Source organism: Podarcis bocagei (assembly GCF_964188305.1).
Source record: "Podarcis bocagei genome assembly, chromosome: 1".
Lineage (NCBI taxonomy): Eukaryota > Metazoa > Chordata > Lepidosauria > Squamata > Lacertidae > Podarcis > Podarcis bocagei.
The window spans coordinates 10,622,156-10,640,493 of NC_138125.1; the positions used below are offsets into that span (position 1 = coordinate 10,622,156).

The 18,338-nt window shown below is 47.1% G+C and overlaps 1 protein-coding gene across 1 annotated transcript in view; it reads right to left on the reverse strand.

Annotated features, from left to right (window-relative positions):
* The window catches only part of KCNH5 (potassium voltage-gated channel subfamily H member 5), a 186,220-nt gene extending 168,686 nt beyond the window's left edge, over nucleotides 1-17,534 (reverse strand). Inside the window, exon 1 of the mRNA XM_081191559.1 lies at nucleotides 16,315-17,534. Within this exon, the coding sequence (XP_081047685.1) occupies nucleotides 16,315-16,387 (73 nt within the window). The 5' untranslated portion in view covers nucleotides 16,388-17,534. The remainder of the gene's footprint in view (nucleotides 1-16,314) is intronic.
* Between the last annotated feature and the right edge of the window lie 804 nt (nucleotides 17,535-18,338).

Genomic DNA, 18,338 nt, shown 5'->3' on the forward strand with positions numbered 1-18,338 from the left:
GTACAGTCACCGTGTGAGAGGCAGCCCATATGGAGTGCGCATGCACAGCAGCCTGTGCAGTCGCCCGTATGGACGCCGCGCGGGCAGTGCCCATATAGACTGCACGCACCCTCGGCCACTCTACAGCTGGGGGGAGGCAGGGGCCATCTTGTCACACACACCCCAGAGTGGCACCTGGAGGGGACCGCCCCCTCTGCCCCCTACTTCGTACGCCCCTGCCTGGAGATGCCTGGCATTGAATCTGCCTTGCCACCAAAGCATGGCAGCTCCCCATGGCACATCTGTCAATTGTGAGGGCAGCTCCGTTTGGGGCTGGGGGGCAGAAGAGGCCCACACAGCCAGCAGATTTCAACTGCCACACACTATAAGCTCAGATACTTTCAAAGAAAGTAAGTTCCTCTTTAAAGAGAAACTTCATCCTGCTTCTCCCAAATGGCAGGTGTTGTCATCCTTTTTCTGGGCTATATTGCTTCAGACTGAGTGTATATATCCTGCACAGAGAAAAGTAGTTCATCAGGGGGAAAGCCAGACCAGAGCACATCTCCTTTGACAGCTAGTTTTCTATGTATAGTCACAAGAGAGGAAATCAGAGGGAACAACGGAATGAAAAGGTCAGGTTTACAGCTCCTTCTTCCTTTTGAACATGACTAAGGCTCTCTCGATTTCCTCACAAAGCCTGTCTTTCATCAGTGACTAAGCGGAAAGCCGTAGTCAAGCCAATCTCTATTGTGAGCAGACAAGTATTACTATGACGGTGGTGATGATGATGATTAAAAATATCACCCACCCTAAGGTCCCATAACATTGAAAGGCAATACTAAAAACAGTTCAGATAGCAAGGAAAACTTTTCTTTGCTAGCTTGCGAAAGTCTCTTGTACATTCAGGAACCTCTATTTGCCTCAACCATGTCCAGAGAAGCAGCGCTTAGCTGGGTCCAGATTGTGGACTTTGGCTCCGACGCAGTTCCTTCCCCACACACCCTCCAGAGAAGAAATCAAGGCCTGCTTCTTCTGTGCAGCCTCCAGGCTGTCAAAATATTGTCAGCCGTTCACTGCCAGCAACTGAGAACGGGAAACGGACTGAAATTCCTGCCTGTCAAAATAACTTTTCCTGAGAACCTCTTGGAAGCTCTCAGTTTGAAAATAAAACAGAAACAGCACAACCACATCTGTGCCATCTATTAAACCTGCCCGTTCAAGTGGAAACACTGCTTTTTTGGGGGGGGTTGGTTTCAGTGTGTTTTATGGAATAACCGCATGCCCAACATTGAACTCAGGCTAGCCATGAAGTAGAGAGAAGGCCGATGGGTTGTTCTTCAAGTGTGCAATTGCCTCCACTCTACGATTCACTGGCAATATTGCCCAGTGATGCTACTTCACAAGTGTTTTCTAAATCCTGCTGGCCGCTGGAGGCAATGTCAGACGGGATGACCCCTGGTGCCTGGCACTGGCATTGCAGACTATCGTTTCGTAAGCAGGAATTTTGTCACGACATCCCTGGACTCAGGAGGCAGCCTGTTTTTACAATTGTAAAACACGATTCTAAGTGGGTCAGGTGGATCTGCAAGCCTGCAAGTATGGATTGCAGAGAGAGTGGCAGAGAGGGCACTTAAAGGGTGTTTAGAGGGTGCTCCACACTTTAGGTGATTTAACCCCTGTGTATGCGTGTGGCGCTGTGGTCTAAACCACAGAGCCTAGGACTTGCCGATCAGAAGGTCGGCGGTTCGAATCCCTGTGACGGGGTGAGCTCCCGTTGCTCAGTCCCAGCTCCTGCCAACCTAGCAGGTCGAAAGCACGTCCAAGTTTTAGGACCATTCAGACTCAACTCAGTACAAGTGGTGGTGGGGGATGAGTGTTCAGACCCCTGGGCTCTCACTTGTGGGGTGCCTCAGGGTTCTGTCCTCTCCCCCATGCTTTTCAACATCTACATGTGGCCGCTGGGAGAGATCATCAGGAGGTTTGGACTGGGTGTTCATCAGTATGCGGATGATACCCAGCTCTACCTCTCTTTTAAATCAGAACCAGTGAAGGCGGTGAAGGTCCTGTGTGAGTGTCTGGAGGCGGTTGGAGGATGGATGGCGGCTAACAGATTGAGGTTGAATCCTGACAAGACAGAAGTACTGTTTTTGGGGGACAGGAGGCGGGCAGGTGTGGAGGATTCCCTGGTCCTGAATGGGGTAACTGTGCCCCTGAAGGACCAGGTGCGCAGCCTGGGAGTCATTTTGGACTAACAGCTGTCCATGGAGGCATAGGTCAAATCTGTGTCCAGGGCAGCTGTTTACCAGCTCCATCTGGTACGTAGGCTGAGACCCTATCTGCCTGCGGACTGTCTCGCCAGAGTGGTGCATGCTCTGGTTATCTCCCGCTTGGACTACTGCAATGCACTCTACGTGGGGCTACCTTTGAAGGTGACTCGGAAACTACAACTAATCCAGAATGCGGCAGCTAGACTGGTGACTGGGAGCGGCCGCCGAGACCATATAACACCGGTCTTGAAAGACCTGCATTGGCTCCCAGTACGTTTCCGAGCACAATTCAAAGTGTTGGTGCTGACCTTTAAAGCCCTAAACGGCCTCGGTCCAGTATACCTGAAGGAGCGTCTCCACCCCCATCAGTCTGCCCGGACGCTGAGGTCCAGCGCCGAGGGCCTTCTGGCGGTTCCCTCATTGCGAGAAGCAAAGCTACAGGGAACCAGGCAGAGGGCCTTCTCGGTAGTGGCGCCCACCGTGTGGAACGCCCTTCCAGCAGATGTCAAAGCGATAAACAACTACCTGACATTCAGGAGACATCTTAAGGCAGCCCTGTTCAGGGAAGTTTTTAACGTGTGATATTTTATTGTATTTTTGGTTTTTATGGAAGCCGCCCAGAGTGGCTGGGGAGGCCCAGCCAGATGGGCGGGGTATAAATAATAAATTATTATTATTATTATTATTATTATTATTATTATTATTATTATTATTATTTTCATTAAAAGCAGTCAGTCCCCAAAAGTACTGGCAGAAAGACAGAAAGGAGGGAGCCAGTCCAGCTTCTCCAGGGAGGGAGTTCCAAAGTCTGGGAACAGCCACCGACAAGGTCCTCTTCCGCGTCCCCACCAAGCCTGTGGCAGGACCAAGAGAAGGGCCTCCCCTGAAAATCTGAGAACCCAGGCATGTTTGTATGAGGGTAAAGGGTCTTTCAGGTAGCTTGGACCTTAGGCATGTAGGTCAGCGGCATTGTGGGAAATATAAGAAGAACCTTGCTGGTAGAGTCAAAGGCCCATCTAGTCCAGCCTCATGTTCTCACAGTGGCCAATCAAGCACCTACGGGAAGCTCACACGAAGGTCCTAGCCTCAGCTATTTTTTCAAAGAGGGGTTTCAAGCAAGCATTAGTTGTGGGCCCATCTAGGGTGTCTGGGTGCTGGCAGCTGTCCAAGGGTGCTGCATCCTAGCTCCAGGTCTGTTCTTTCTGGGAAGAGAGTGCCTGCTTATCTCAGGCTCCAGCAAATGTCATCTGTTGTTCTTGATGGTCATTACTGATCTGAGGAACTACAGTATGGTAGTGATAAAAAGCAGGGTTGGAGGGAATTGTTTCTACAGTGGTACCTCGGTTTACAGACGCTTCAGGTTACAGACTCCGCTAACCCAGAAATAGTACCTCGGGTTAAGAACTTTGCTTCAGGATGAGAACAGAAATTGTGCAGCAGCGGCGCAGTGGCAGCGGCACAGCGGCAGCAGGAGGCCCCATTAGCTAAAGTGGTACCTCAGGTTAAGAACAGTTTCAGGTTAAGAACAGACCTCCAGAACGAATTAAGTTCTTAACCCGAGGTACCACTGTATTACCAATAGGGTTGCCCCATTTATAAGGAAGCTAGATATTAGTGGGGTTCCCCTTCAGCTCCCCCTTTGCTTTAATTTTTGGTCTAATCGGCAAAAAAGAGAGAGAGTTTTGATGGCAAATGAAGACAGGTACATAATGCAAAAAGTTGTTTCACTTGCAAAGGCAGCAGAGGAATCATAACAGCGTTCTATGCCTAGTCATGCTGCAAATTGTCTTAAGGCTGTTTAATTGCATAATTATTCATTCATCTGTCTTACTGTATACATGTTTTGAAACTTCTTTCTCATTTATCTTCTTGCTTTGTCTACCTGGTTTTTGTAATTCTTTGCATTGTTATGATCGAAACAATCATCTCTGAACCAAATAAAATCTGCAGTTGTAAACAGTGGTCAAGATACGATGTGAGATCCAAAACACAAAAGAGGATCATGATCTTGAAAGAGGACTAGATAAAAGGCCCAGAAAGATTTTAAAAGAGTGAGTCGTAGAGTATCGTAGAAATTAAGGCTGAAATCCTGAGCCCAAGATCAGGGCAGTCTTGGAGGAAACTGATTTTCTAGATCCATTTCAATTGGAGTTTAGACTTGGTTTTGGCACAGAAATGGCTTTGGTCACCCTGTATGGTGACCTCTGTCGGGAGAGAGAAATGTGTCCCTGTTAATTCACATTGACCTCTCTGTGGCTTTCGATACCATCAACCGTGATATCCTTCTGGAGTTAGGGATGGGTGGTACCGCTTTGCGGTGGTTCCAGCCCTACTTAGATGGCTGTTTCCAGAGGGTGATGCTTGGGGAGTCAGCCAATGGCAGCTTACTGATTCCTGCCTTAACCCCAGAATAAGACAGCCAATGGCAGCTAAAGACCCTGAGAGAAGCTCAGCCAATGGCAGCTAGACTTCCAGTGAAGCTCAGCCAACCAAGTTTAGAGACCCTGAGAGCTCAGTCCGTGACACCTTCAAAATGCTCAGAAGACCTCAGCCAATGGCATCTTACAGTGAGAGCCAGTGTGGTGTAGTGGTTAAGAGTGGTAGTCACGTAATCTGGGTAACCGGGTTCGCGTCTCCGCTCCTCCACATGCAGCTGCTGGGTGACCTTGGGCCAGTCACACTTCTGTGAAGTCTCTCAGCCCCACTCACCTCACAGAGTGTTTGTTGTGGGGGAGGAAGGGAAAGGAGAATGTTAGCCGCTTTGAGACTCCTGAAGGGGAGTGAAAGGCGGGATATCAAATCCAAACTCTTCTTCTTCTTCTTCTTCTACATCTACTCAGAAGTAAGTCCTATTGAATTCAACAGGGCATACTCTCAGGCAAGCAAGGTGAGGATTGCAGCCTTGGAAGAGACCATTCTCCGGGCGAGTGGTTGGTGAGCTACCAGCTTCTGCTGCCCAAGAACCAGGGATGCAGTGCTCTTATCAAAAGGTGTCAGGCAAGGTGATAGCAGTATCACCAGGGCTTCTGGTTCAGTGAAATGTGGGCAGAGGTGTAGGAAGGGGGTGCAGTGAGGTGGACCGCCCCGGATGTCATCGCTGAGGGGGTGACATTCGGGGCACTTCCTGCCCCGCAACTCCCAAGCCTACCACGAGCCATTGGGAGAAGGGAGGGAGCTGTGCCACTTTTGCTGGTGGCCTTCCCCCCTTCCCCCTTTGTTTTGACAGCTCTGGGGAGGCTTGGGAGTTGCGGGCAGGAGGCCCGCCATTGCCCCACACTCCTGAGCTGCTGGAGGAAGCAGTAATATCCAAGGCGACACGATGACCAAATACAACGATACAATATCAATATACACTCTTTATATAATCATTATAGGGACGTGGGTGGCGCTGTGGGTTAAACCACAGAGCCTAGGACTCGCCGATCAGAAGGTCAGTGGTTCGAATCCCCGTGATGGGGTGAGCTCCTGTTGCTCTGTCCCTGCTCCTGCCAACCTAGCAGAAGAAGAAGAAGAGTTTGGATTTGATACCCCGCCTTTCACTCCCTTTTAAGGAGTCTCAAAGTGGCTAACATTCTCCTTTCCCTTCCTCCCCCACAACAAACACTCTGTGAGGTGAGTGGGGCTGAGAGACTTCAAAGAAGTGTGACTGGCCCAAGGTCACCCAGCAGCTGCATGTGGAGGAGCGGAGACGCGAACCCGGTTCCCCAGATTACGAGACTACCGCTCTTAACCACTACACCACACTGGCTCGAAAGCAAGCATGTCAAAGTGCAAGTAGATAAATAGGTACCGCTCTGGCAGGAAGGTAAACGGTGTTTCCGTGCGCTGCTCTGGTTCTCCAGAAGCGGCTTAGTCATGCTGGCCACATGACCCAGAAACTGTCTGTGGACAAACGCTGGCTCCCTTGGCCTATAGAGCGAGATGAGCGCTGCAACCCCAGAGTCGTCTGCAACTGGACCTAACAGTCAGGGGTACCTTGATCTTGACCTTTATATAATCATTGAGAGTGCATATTTTGTGACTTTCAGAGATTCATAAGTTTTCTGTTTATGTGATTTCATATATTTCATATTATATAAAGAGTGTATATTGCTATCGTATCATTGTATGTGGTCATCGTGTTGCCTTGGATATTACTGACTATTGTTTGCAACACAGGGGTTAAATTGTTTGGTTGCTTGCTGGAGGAGGCAGGCAGACAGGCAGGGAGAGGACGGGAAGGAGGCAGGCAAGCAAACAAGCAGAGAAGGGAGAGAAGGAGACTAGCAAAAGCTCCCTCAACTCAGGACTCAAACCCTGGAACACACAGGAGGAGAGGTGGGGAGTGAGAACAAAGGTAGGGGGGAGTTTTAAGTGCTTATGCTCACAATGTTAAGCAAATAAACCAGAAAATAACACTTGCAACTGTAAGTATCTTATTTTTCCTTCTTTTAATAATTTCAATTGGCGGGCTGACAAAAAAATTCTGCACCGGGTACCACCTGACTTTGCTATGCCTCTGATGTGGGTGCCTATTGGATGGGCAGCAGAGTCTGGAAGGGACCAGCAGTGTCATAATCTGACCTGTTCCAGTCACTGCTATCCACTCTGCAGCTGCATCCTTGCATGTTGCTGACGGCTATTTCCTCCCGATTCCGCTCCAGAAAGGCTGCTGGCACTCTCTCCCTTGTTCAGTGCTGCTCAATGGTGGGAGCTGATATTTAGCCAGTGAACCCCTCCCATGAACTTCTCCTGTTGCCCTTCGCCTTGCCCTTCTGGGACGCATGGATGCATCAACCCATCACTACTCAGAGACTTCATCACTGCCACCAAAGCATGCATTGCAATAGAGATTACACCACTGCGTGGCACTGATGGGATTTATTCTGGTTTAAAAGTGTCCTAAGATTGAAAACATTGGTTGCCCAGACAGAATCGGGGTGTTCATATATTAGGCTCGACGAGTGTGCAGTCTGCGTGCACAAATAGCTGAGCTGTACTAAACGGCAAATTAGTACACACACACGCATACACACACGTGTATACAGTGGTACCTCGGGTTAAGAACTTAATTCGTTCTGGAGGTCCATTCTTAACCTGAAACTGTTCTTAACCTGAGGTACCACTTTAGCTAATGGGGCCTCCCGCTGCTGCCGCGCGATTTCTGTTCTCATCCTGAAGCAAAGTTCTTAACCCGAGGTACTATTTCTGGGTTAGCGGAGTCTGTAACCTGAAGCGTATGTAACCTGAAGCGTCTGTACCCCGAGGTACCACTGTATATAGAGAGAGATGGCCTCTACCTGTGTTCAGCACAATGTGGAACAAACCTAATGTAAATAAAAAGGACTCTGAGCTGTATTTATTATTATTATTCCAAAATTACCTACCAAGGTAACCTAAATTCTACACTAAGAATTTACCAATAACCTTAAAACAGAATACAAATATGTGCTTCTTAACACAATTTGTCCTGTTTCTGCTCATTTTGGACAAAGTGCTATGCACAGAGCACTGAGCAGGGTGAAGGTGGAAAGGGGAGCAGAAATGACTGAGGTTTGCAGACGTATTTATTTATTCAATCTGTATTCCGCCCTTCATCCGTGGATTGGTTCACAACATCAAAAGGCAAGATAAAAACCACAAGATATATAATAAAAGCAAAAACCAGTGGCCTGCCTCCCACAAACACATTTAAAAGGGGATATGGGATGTTGTCCTTCCCATAAGGACATAAGAAGAGTCAGTGGCCCATCTCCTAGAATATCATCTCAAGTGGCCAACTAGATACCTCAATGGGGAACCTACACAAAAGTCTTCTCCTCTCCTGTGGTTCCAAGCAATTGGCTTTCAGCATCATTGCTGCCCTCCAACTGCAAAGGAAGAACATATCCAATGTGGCTAATCAAAAATGGAAACGGGAATTGCAATTACCGGTGCCCCCTTATTCCTCCCATGTCTGGGATGGAAATCAATCCGGCAAATACAATTGGAATTTACTGTTGCTGTTCTTTTCGGCCCACAGCCGATATGTAATGGAAAAACATTCTCCCCATTGGCATTTGAACTGAAATGAATGGGATGGAATAATAATAATAATAATAATAATAATAATAATAATAATAATAATAATAATAATAATAATAATAATTTATTTATACCCCGCCCATCTGGCTGAGTTTCCCCAGCCACTCTGGGCGGCTCCTAATCAAGTGTTAAAAGTGGAATGATGTAAGGGCAGTGCGATTTGCATAATTTACATAAATTAATTATGTATACTCAAACATGGGGGAAAATGCTCAGCATCACTGAGAAGAACTATGGGGCTTTGTAGGAAATGAGGGTATTTTCAGGCCGGTTCTCTTTCATATTTTTTGTGTGTTCCTCCTATTCATTGGCATTTCTTCCTCTCAAACGGGCACAAGACTTTTTATTCCACCACCGCAGTCCACCCAAAGGTAACCCTGAATGCCTAGTATCGCACCCACATGCCCTCGCTGTCATCTAATGAATTCAGCCTAGTACCTCATATGCTAAAGATCATAATGAAGTAGTTGTGTCAAGGTTCTGAGAAAGAGAACAAATTAACTGAAGAAACCAAGGCCTGCGGAAGCAGAAGGAACACACAGGTGCATTGGTGCAAATTCCCCGTTTGAGACGAGGGGGAGACTGCGGCCATGAAGAAAAAGGGGGATGAGGAAATGGGCAGAATGAAAGAGTGAGTGCAATTATCCTGGGAGGCTTTGCAAACTACAGGTTTACAGAGGTTTTTTCCTTCTTCTTTGCACCGTTTCCAGCACCTATAATAAAAACAGGGGGGGAAACAAAACACCCCAATTCTCTGGTGCATCCTGAAAAGTGGCCCCATCTGACTATCATCCCGAAAACAACGTCAGAATTACAGTCGTTCACATCTTCCAACTGATCTGTCCTTTCTCTTTGCCCTGTTCCGTAATGCAGCAATGAGGAGAGACTTGGAATAAGTAAGGGGAAAGTAGGTCAAGCACAGACTGACTACAGCATGACAAGGTAAACTCAGATTTTATTACAACTGGACCCACTGTCCTCCCCCACTGACTATTCTTATGGGGCTCCCTACCACAAAGGCAACACCCTTTTAACTGTCCGCTTATGGGGCTCCCATACCATAAGGGCTCAAATCTATTTGATTTCCACACATTTTCTTTCACCCCACTGCCTGCATCCCTTTCCGCTCCCAGCTTCTGCCCGGAAAGATATTCTCAGCCAAAGCAACTTTCTGCCTATTTTCACAGCAGTGGCAGTCAAAACAGAACAATTGGCTGTCTCCCTCCGCAGTTAGAAAGTTTGTGAACACAAGAAGAGCTACCGACGAAAGGAGAATGGCAGACAAAATTAATGGACTATGCAGAATTGGATAAGATGACAGGAAGGATTCGAAACCCGCGGGACCAGAGATTCTCAGAGGACTGGAGTAAATATCTGAATTATTTGAAAAGCAATTGTAATAAACAGATCACGCTAGTAGGACTGCAAGAAGTTTTGTAAGGAGGACTGTGCGAAATATTGCAGAGAAAACTATGAAGAGAATTGTTAGTTAAGGATTATGAAAAGCAATAATGAAATGTAGATTAAGTGATAAAGATTGAAAAATCTTTAGATGTGGTTGATGGAAGTCCAAAACACTGTATAAGATAAGAAAATATATGATTTTTGGAAATTATATGTAAAAATCAATAAAAATATATTTTTTAAAAAAAGAAAGTTTGTGAACCTTCCACTGACATCAGAGCGGGTGAACCAATAGCTACAGGGATATCCCTGTCAGGCAGAGCAGCCCAACTCTGCAACTCTTGGGAAGAGGGGAGGTTAATGGTGCCCCTCCATCCAGCCTTGCTGGCCTTGGCCAATGTAGAGAACCCCTTCCTCTCTGCTGAAGACACTGGCAGGAAGAGACTGAACCTAGCAAAGGTCAGCGGTAGAATGCTAAGAGAGAGTGCAGTCTCCTTCTACACGGTGGTCAGGTTGTTCAACATTTTAGTGCACACCAACCCCCTTAGAATCCGCATGCATCCACAGTTTCAACAGCTAACCAGATGCGTGACTTCATTCGTCCAAACTTCCATCCGATTGAATAGGAATTTGTGCGCATATACTTATATATATACGGGACGCGGATGGAGCTGTGGGTTAAACCACAGAGCCTAGGGCTTGCCGATCAGAAGGTTGGCGGTTCGGATCCCCGCAACGGGGTGAGCTCCCATTGCTCGGTCCCTGCTCCTGCCAACCTAGCAGTTCGAAAGCACGTCAAAGTGCAAGTAGGTACCACTCTGGCGGGAAGGTAAACGCCGTTTCCGTGCGCTGCTTTGGTTTGCCAGAAGTGGATTAGTCATGCTGGCCACATGACCCGGAAGCTGTATGCCGGCTCCCTCGGCCAGTAAAGCGAGATGAGCACCGCAACCCCAGAGTCGTCCGCGACTGGACCTAATGGTCGGAGGTCCCTTTACCTTTACTATATATATGGCCAATTCACATAACATTTTTGTTGTTTTCTGTCTCTCTGTGTGCAATCAGTTCCAAATATGACCAGGTATCGTTTCATAGTACAGTGGTACCTCGCAAGATGAATGCCTCGCAAGACGGAAAACTCGTAAGACGAAAGGGTTTTTTGTTTTTTGAGCTGCTTCGCAAGATGATTTTCCCTATGGGCTTGCTTCGCAAGACGGAAACGTCTTGCAAGTTTGTTTCCTTTTTCTTAACACCGTTAATACAGTTGCGACTTGACTTCGAGGAGCAACTCATAGCACGCGGTGTGGTAGCCTTTTTTGAGGTTTTTGAAGACTTTGGTGATTTTTGAAGCTTTTCCAAAACTTTTCCGACACTGTGCTTCGCAAGACGAAAAAAATCGCAAGACGACAAAACTCGTGGAATGAATTAATTTCGTCTAGCGAGGCACCACTGTATCACATAGAATTGTCGAGTGGGAAGGGACCCCAAGTCAACCCCCTGCAATGCAGGAATCTCAGCTAAAGCATCCATGACAGATTTGCAAGAACCAACACAATGCAAAGATATCTATCTGTTATGGAGATCGATATGACTGAAGCAGCTGCAACTGTGATTATTGCAGAATTGCTTTTGGGTGTATTCGTTCTAATTTATTCCCATCTGGGGTAGGGGAGGGAGATGTTCAATGGCTTCCTATATATTTAAAAGGCCTCTCCAAGCTGTGTGCTTGATAAAATTATCAATAAAATGCAGATACAGTAAAAATATCAATAAAACCAGCCAAAAGTTTTCAAACAGATATACGCAACTAAATTATATCTCTGGGTAGGTTTGCTGAAATGGAAAAAAAAAATCATCAGGAGTCCAAGTCAATATAGCAAAGGTGCTAAGATCAATAGGCAGGGAGTTCCAAAGCATAAGAGCAGTTACGTGGTTTTTTAAATATATATATATAATTAAAGAATCACTAGAATTGGAAAGGGACGTGGGTGGCGCTGTGGGTTAAACCACAGAGCCTAGGACTTTCCGATCAGAAGGTCGGCGGTTCGAATCCCCGCGAAGGGGTGAGCTCCCGTTGCTCGGTCCCTGCTCCTGCCAACCTAGCAGTTTGAAAGCACATCAAAGTGCAAGTAGATAAATAGGTACCGCTCCAGCGGGAAGATAAATGGTGTTTCCATGCACTGCTCTGGTTTGTCAGAAGCGGCTTAGTCATGCTGGCCACATGACCCGGAAGCTGCACACCGGCTCCCTCGGCCAATAAAGCGAGATGAGCGCCGCAACCCCATAGTTGGTCATGACTGGACATAATGGTCAGGGGTCCCTTTACCTTTACCTAAAATTGGCAAGGACCACAACAGTTATCTAGTCCACACACACGCAATGCAGGAATATTTTTGCCCATCATGGGGCTCAAACCCATGACTGTGAAATTAAGAGTCTCATGCTCTACCGACTGAGCATGGCTCCTTTAAAATGTGGGTTGAATATGATAAGGCACTTGTCAAAGTCCAAGTTCCACAGATCAAACCAGTTTGATAGGCACATACAGGGCAAGGTGGTCCTTCAAGGGAACTGCTCCCAACCTGTTAAGGCCATTAACCACCCAGTCTGCAAATTATGCATGCTTTATTTTAATATACTGGTCAGGGAAGTATCATAGCTCAGTAGTGGAAAAACTGCATCGCAAGTTGATGTGCCAGGGTCAATTCATGTTCTCCTCTGGTTGGGAGTGGGAGAGACCCCAGTCTGGAGATCAGATCTGCTGCCAGTCAGTGTAGACAATGCTGAACTACGTGGACCAATAGGTCTGACTCATTATAAGGTGACTTCCAAAGCTCTTATCTCGGGATAAGCCCCGGAGTCCTGTTGTGCTTAGAAAGACCAAATTTTGAACGTATAGAGAAACTGGGAGCTGTTCTCGATCCAGCCATGTTCCTCTTCTTACACTCGTTGGTATATCAAGAAGATTATTAAAAGTAACGACAGTCATCATAAGCTGGCTGTGTACACGAAGAGCCTCAAAGTAATTGAAAATATAAATGGAATTAAGAGCTTGAAAGCATTTCCATATTTGCAGCTTGGTAACTTTTTTATTCGTGGGGCGGGGAGTGGAGAGCATCTCCTCTGAAGTACACAGCTTCTTACAATCTCTGCTTAATGCAATCTACAACTGAATTGTGCTGCTGGCATGAATGTTTCAGATTTGCTTCTGGTGGACATAAAACAAGAATAAAAAGCGATCGTACCAATTTGCTACCATACACAACATTTAACGTGATTGACAAGGAGTGCACATTTTTAGTTTGCTATGAATTCTTTTCTGTGGGTTGTCTCTGACTGAATCCTACTGAGAGTGGACCCACTGAAATTAATGGGGTGTTAAGTTAATCATTAGCCCATCAATTTCAATGGGTCTGCTCTGAGCAGGACTAACACTGAATGCAATCCTCTGTTTCATTATGCAACTTCATTATTTTTAAGGGGGAAGCATAAGAGTCTTGCAGGACTGGGCAGGATCAGGCCTTGCAAGATCGGGAATCAGTGGGGTTCAAAACCCTAAGGGAAAGAGACCCAAACAACTCAACTCAAAGACCTAACATTCTCAAAGGCCACATAATACTTATTGTCCAGGGGAGGGGGAATTGGGGTGGGGTAAAGTGGCCATAACTTTCAACAGAAGCGCTCCACACTGCAACATTTTGTTGTAGGTCTCACTTATCATGACCACTAGCCATGGATAGATCAATCCAAGGCCAGACGAAGACCTCTAGAGATCATAAGCACCGAAAAGATTGTAGTGCCCAACATATGTAATTCAAAATAAAAACAATACCAAAACAGGAAATAACATTTCATTTTCAAAATGACACAAAAGTTACATGTGTGCCAAAATGTGCATGCATGTATGTCATGTGCAACACATAACAGGGTCTGATTTTCATGCATTACCTATGTTAGTAGGACACCCCCTCATTTAGGTGGGAATAAGTAATAAAAAAGAGATCAGAAAAATGGGGGAAGAGTGAGGAGTGGAAGTTCAGATTTTCCCCATGATGAACTACTTCAATGCTTTTTTTGAAACCTCAAATGTAAAATTATTTCTACATTTCTGCATTTCTTCTTCTTTTTTCCTTCCTTCCTTCCTTTCTTCCTTTTTTTGCATGTGTGCCCCTGATTTGCTAGTTCCCTAAACATGTGCTTAATCTGCCTGCTGGGTAATCCAACACTCAATCTAACCTTCCTGGATTTGGCTAACAATTATTATTTTTATAAAAAACAAAAACAAGTTTTATAAAACAATGTCTCATTATAGAATGTGCTGTTGCTTTGTACTGGATCGTTTCCAAATGGCCTTGAATGCTGAACAACAGAAAGGCAGCCTAGAAATTCTGTAAACGAATAAATTTTAGAATTGCATTTAAATTTGAATTCATAGTTCAGGAAGGCTGGAAGGAGAATATATATATATGAAATCTTAGGGCTCTGTTTCTCCTAGTCATCTCTTTGGCTTAGTTCAGTTTGAAGGATTATCTGTATTCTTTTACATATTTACATTAGTGGGACAGCGTGGAATATTTTTAGCCACTTTTGAAACAGGTACGGAGGAATCCCAAGCAGCGGAATTACAGAGTGAGCAGAACTCCTTATAACCTCTTTGGCAAAGCACTTTGAACATACACCTTGGTCCAAAGACATAAAAACATTAGGAGATGTCAGGTGGATATCTGTCAGGGATGCTTTAGTTGAGATTCCTGCCTTGCAGGGGGTTGGACTAGATGACCCTCAGGGTCCCTTCCATCTCTACAATTTTATGATTACACACACACACACACACACACACACACACACACACACACACCACAGCCTATAGAACACAATGATACATTTAAATGACAGTATTTTTAAAAGGCCTATATTGATGAAAAGAGATGTAGAAAGAGTATGAGCCGCTGGTGTGTATTAGTAGGTATGCAGTCAAGTAAGCTGGTTTTCAGATCCTCACTGAAGGGCAATTCCATACATGACAATTCAGAAGTAAGTCCTGTAGAGTTCAATAGCGCTTACTCCAAGGTAAGTGGATATAGAACAACAGCCTCAGCAATGGAATTCTCTTGCTGGCTTTGAGCTAGGAGACACAGTCCGCTAAACCGACCCTGTCCGTCAAAGTCATAGTAAGTGGGACAACCCCATCTTTGCTGCCCGAAGCTCTTTGGGTGAAAGGTAAGATATGCAAACATGATAACTTAATCAATAAGTTAAGGTTAAAGAGGGTTGTTCCATAAATTATTGCACAGGTGATATGGGTACTAATTCCAAAAGTGCTGAGATAAAATTAAGAAGTTTGTATTTAGAAATTTTTAAAAAAATCACTATGGTATGATAGCATTCAAACTGACCACATACATGAAGTTCCTAAAGTCATGTCAAATGTTTACTAGCAGAAATCATCTAAAGGCAGCATTATTAAGAAAAATTCAGAGTACACCTTGCTTATCATGCCTTATTCTGCATTTATGCACAGAGACACACACACACAGTAATGCACCATGCAAACTTAGTGTAAATGGTTTGCCAACATAAAGTGCTGCTGAGGGTGAGTTCTTTCTGTAGATTTTACACTGAGCGTATTTCCCTCTGGCCAGCAAAGTGTGTGCTTTTTAATTTTTTTTTTTGTTATGCTTACTCGTGGACACTCCTAGACACTTTATCAAATAATCCGTCTCACCACATAGGCAAACCTTCAACTCCAAACTACATTCCTAGAGGGGCTGGAATTTTCAGGAATGGCCAGGAGAGAAGTGAAAGTAAACTGCTGGCGGAAATGAGGGTTTAATATCCCCGATCCTTTAACCTGTTTGACGGTTTCTGTTCCAAACCACAGAATCGCCTTGAGGCTTCTCTGGGCCTCTGGCTTCTATCGATGGAGAGATGATTGTTGTTGTTGTTGTTTTACCCAAGGCAATTAAATCTTCCTTCGCGCCACAATGCAGCCACCCACTTCAATCTCTTCAGTCAAAGAGAGGAAATTACAATGACGGGAGACACACACACACACACACACACACACACACACACACACACACACACCGACACTATACCCATACTTTTTCAAGAGTCTCAGAGCATACAGCAAGGAACAGCTGTATCTGTTCCGTCTCTCCCGCTGTCACCTCTGCTTTAACTCTTTCCCTGGTGCCACCAATCATGCCCTACCATCTAGTCCATCTTTCCTCGCAGTCAAATTTAGATTACAAGCTCCCTGAGAGCAGCACCTTGAACTCTAAAAATCACCAGGTACGTTAAGGTGCTGAAAGGACAGGAATGACAGGAACGATGCAGCTGAGGAGTCGAACAAATTAATTTATTAATGAATGAATAAATTAATTATTGCACCTTTAAATATGCCTATCAAAGTTCTGGTTAGAAACTAGCTCTGTGGAAACTACCACTCCTCAGCTTTTAAGATGTTTTAGTTAAGTCCGGGAGTGTGGGGGCGCTTTTACGAACTTCGGGAGCAGTTTAACCCTTTCTTCCCGCTCTCCCGCTCCATTGCCTAGTCAAGAAGAGGAGGAGGAGAAGGAAGAAGAAGAGGGGCCTCGCTTACCACTTGAGCGCCTGACGATGTTCTCCAAAAACGTGTTCTGTGGTGCCACCAGCCCTCTTTTTCCCCCCGGCATCCTGCGCCTGCAGAGCCGGGCTCTGGAGCCAAGGGGTCGCAGCGGGGGCGGCTGGGAGGGTCTCGGCAGGTCTCTTGCACCCAGTGCCGTAGAGTAGCTGTGGGAAGGTGGACGAGGCAGTTCATGGTAGTAGCGCTCCAGCGGCTGGTGAAGCCCAGACTGTGGCAACGCCGCGCTCACAGCTCGGGAACTGCAGCCTCCGAGGGGATTGCGCCTGCGCGTGTGCCTGGCTGTTGCTGCTGCTGCTGCTGCTACCCCAACGGGCAGACAGCATGACCACACGCCCTTCCGAAGCCCACCGGGCTGCCTGCGGCTGGACAACGAAGAGTCAACCCAGCCCTGCCAGCGGATCTGGCCACTTCTTGCGTTCCTGGGCGCAACAGGGGCGCGTCGCGGAAACGGGGACTCCAACAGATGCGGAGAGGCTCTTATATATAAAAAAGCCACCAAACTCTTCTGTACTCTTTTTCCTTAAAAAGAAGAGGAAGAAGAGAGACGGTTCCTGCCTTGCCAACCAAGCGCTCGTATCCCAAGAGCTCCAGGGAAGCGGCTTTAATCCCAAAGCGCGTCGCCAAGTTGGAGCGTTCAGCACCCTGGACAGCTCTCTCTCCGGGAGCGCCTAGACTGCGGAGGGCAGGAAATCCACCGAGCGCCACCCGAGGTCTCCGCCGCCGCTGCTCCAAGGGTCGCCAACAGGGAGCCGCCACCCCACCCTCTCTCCTCTCCCAGCCCCGGTGCTCGAGAACCTGCGGCTGCACCCACACGCGCCCAGCAAGGCGAGCAGAGGAGGAGGGCGGGCGGCGCGAGGGGCTGCGCTGAGGCGGCTGCACACCTGCTGGAGGCTGGCGGGGAAGGCAGCGCAACTTGGGCAGGTCCCAGGATGGAGCATCAAACCCACGCTAGAGAGGGGGGGGGAGGAGAGAGCCGGGGGAGAAGAAAGAGGCCAATGGCCGGAGTGGCTATGGGATGCTTTCCCCGAAATCAGAGGCTCGCCAGGAGGCGGGGCTGAGTTGCTAGCCTGATCCGGAATCCCATTCTCTGACTCTCTCTCTCTGTCTCTGCTTCCTTCCTACAGTCAGTCGCCAGGGCTGAAAGTTCTTCGCTCGAGATGCTCCGAGGCGGGTACCCCAGCTGCCCTTCTGCCAGGGGAGGAGGAGGAGGCTGAATAATTTAGCGTTTGCTTCGGGGAGTGGGGGGGGGTTGCAAAGGGAAGAAAGGAGCGCGGGTGGGGAGGCGAAAGGCTAGGGGATGATTCCAGTCATTGGTTTGGCACGGAGGAGAGGTTAGCCGGAGAGGAGGATGAGTGGGGAGGGAGATGCAACTTTATTTTCTGCTTCAGAAGAGCTGCGGGGCGGGGGGGGGGTGCGTCCGTTGAAATGTTGAAAAGCATTGCGGGCTTTTGCACCTGCCTCGCAGGGAGAAGGTGGGTGGGCTTCTATCTGGAAATGTCTTCTCTACTGACCGCTTGGTCGTCGCCCATGATAGCTCAATGGAATGGGCAGCTGGACTCTGAATATCAGCCGCTGGAGACGCAAGCAAGGAGGTGGGAGGGAGTGGCTGCTGCTCTCAAGCTCTGCTTGGGGGCTTCCCTGAGGCATCTTTCCTGGTCTCTGCTGGAAAGGAGGAGGCTGGATTGGACAGCTCCCGGGCCTGACCCAGCAAGTCGTTTCTTTTGGTTCTCGGGTGAATTAGAAATACCGGTAACCAACCCACTGTAGGAATATTGAGAAGTGTCAAGAGGAACAGGCGGCTCCTGTGGGGACCTTAAAGCCTTTCAGCACAATCCTACACAATTTATTTATTTTTTTGCTCCTTTTCCACTGGTTTTAGTGGAGCTTGCTCATGAGTAAATGTACACAGGGTTACAGCCTGCAGCCTGCTCCTAACCATTCTTACATGGAAAAATGCCTTGGGACCTATTCCTAAGTAACTGTACAAGCGACTGCAGTAT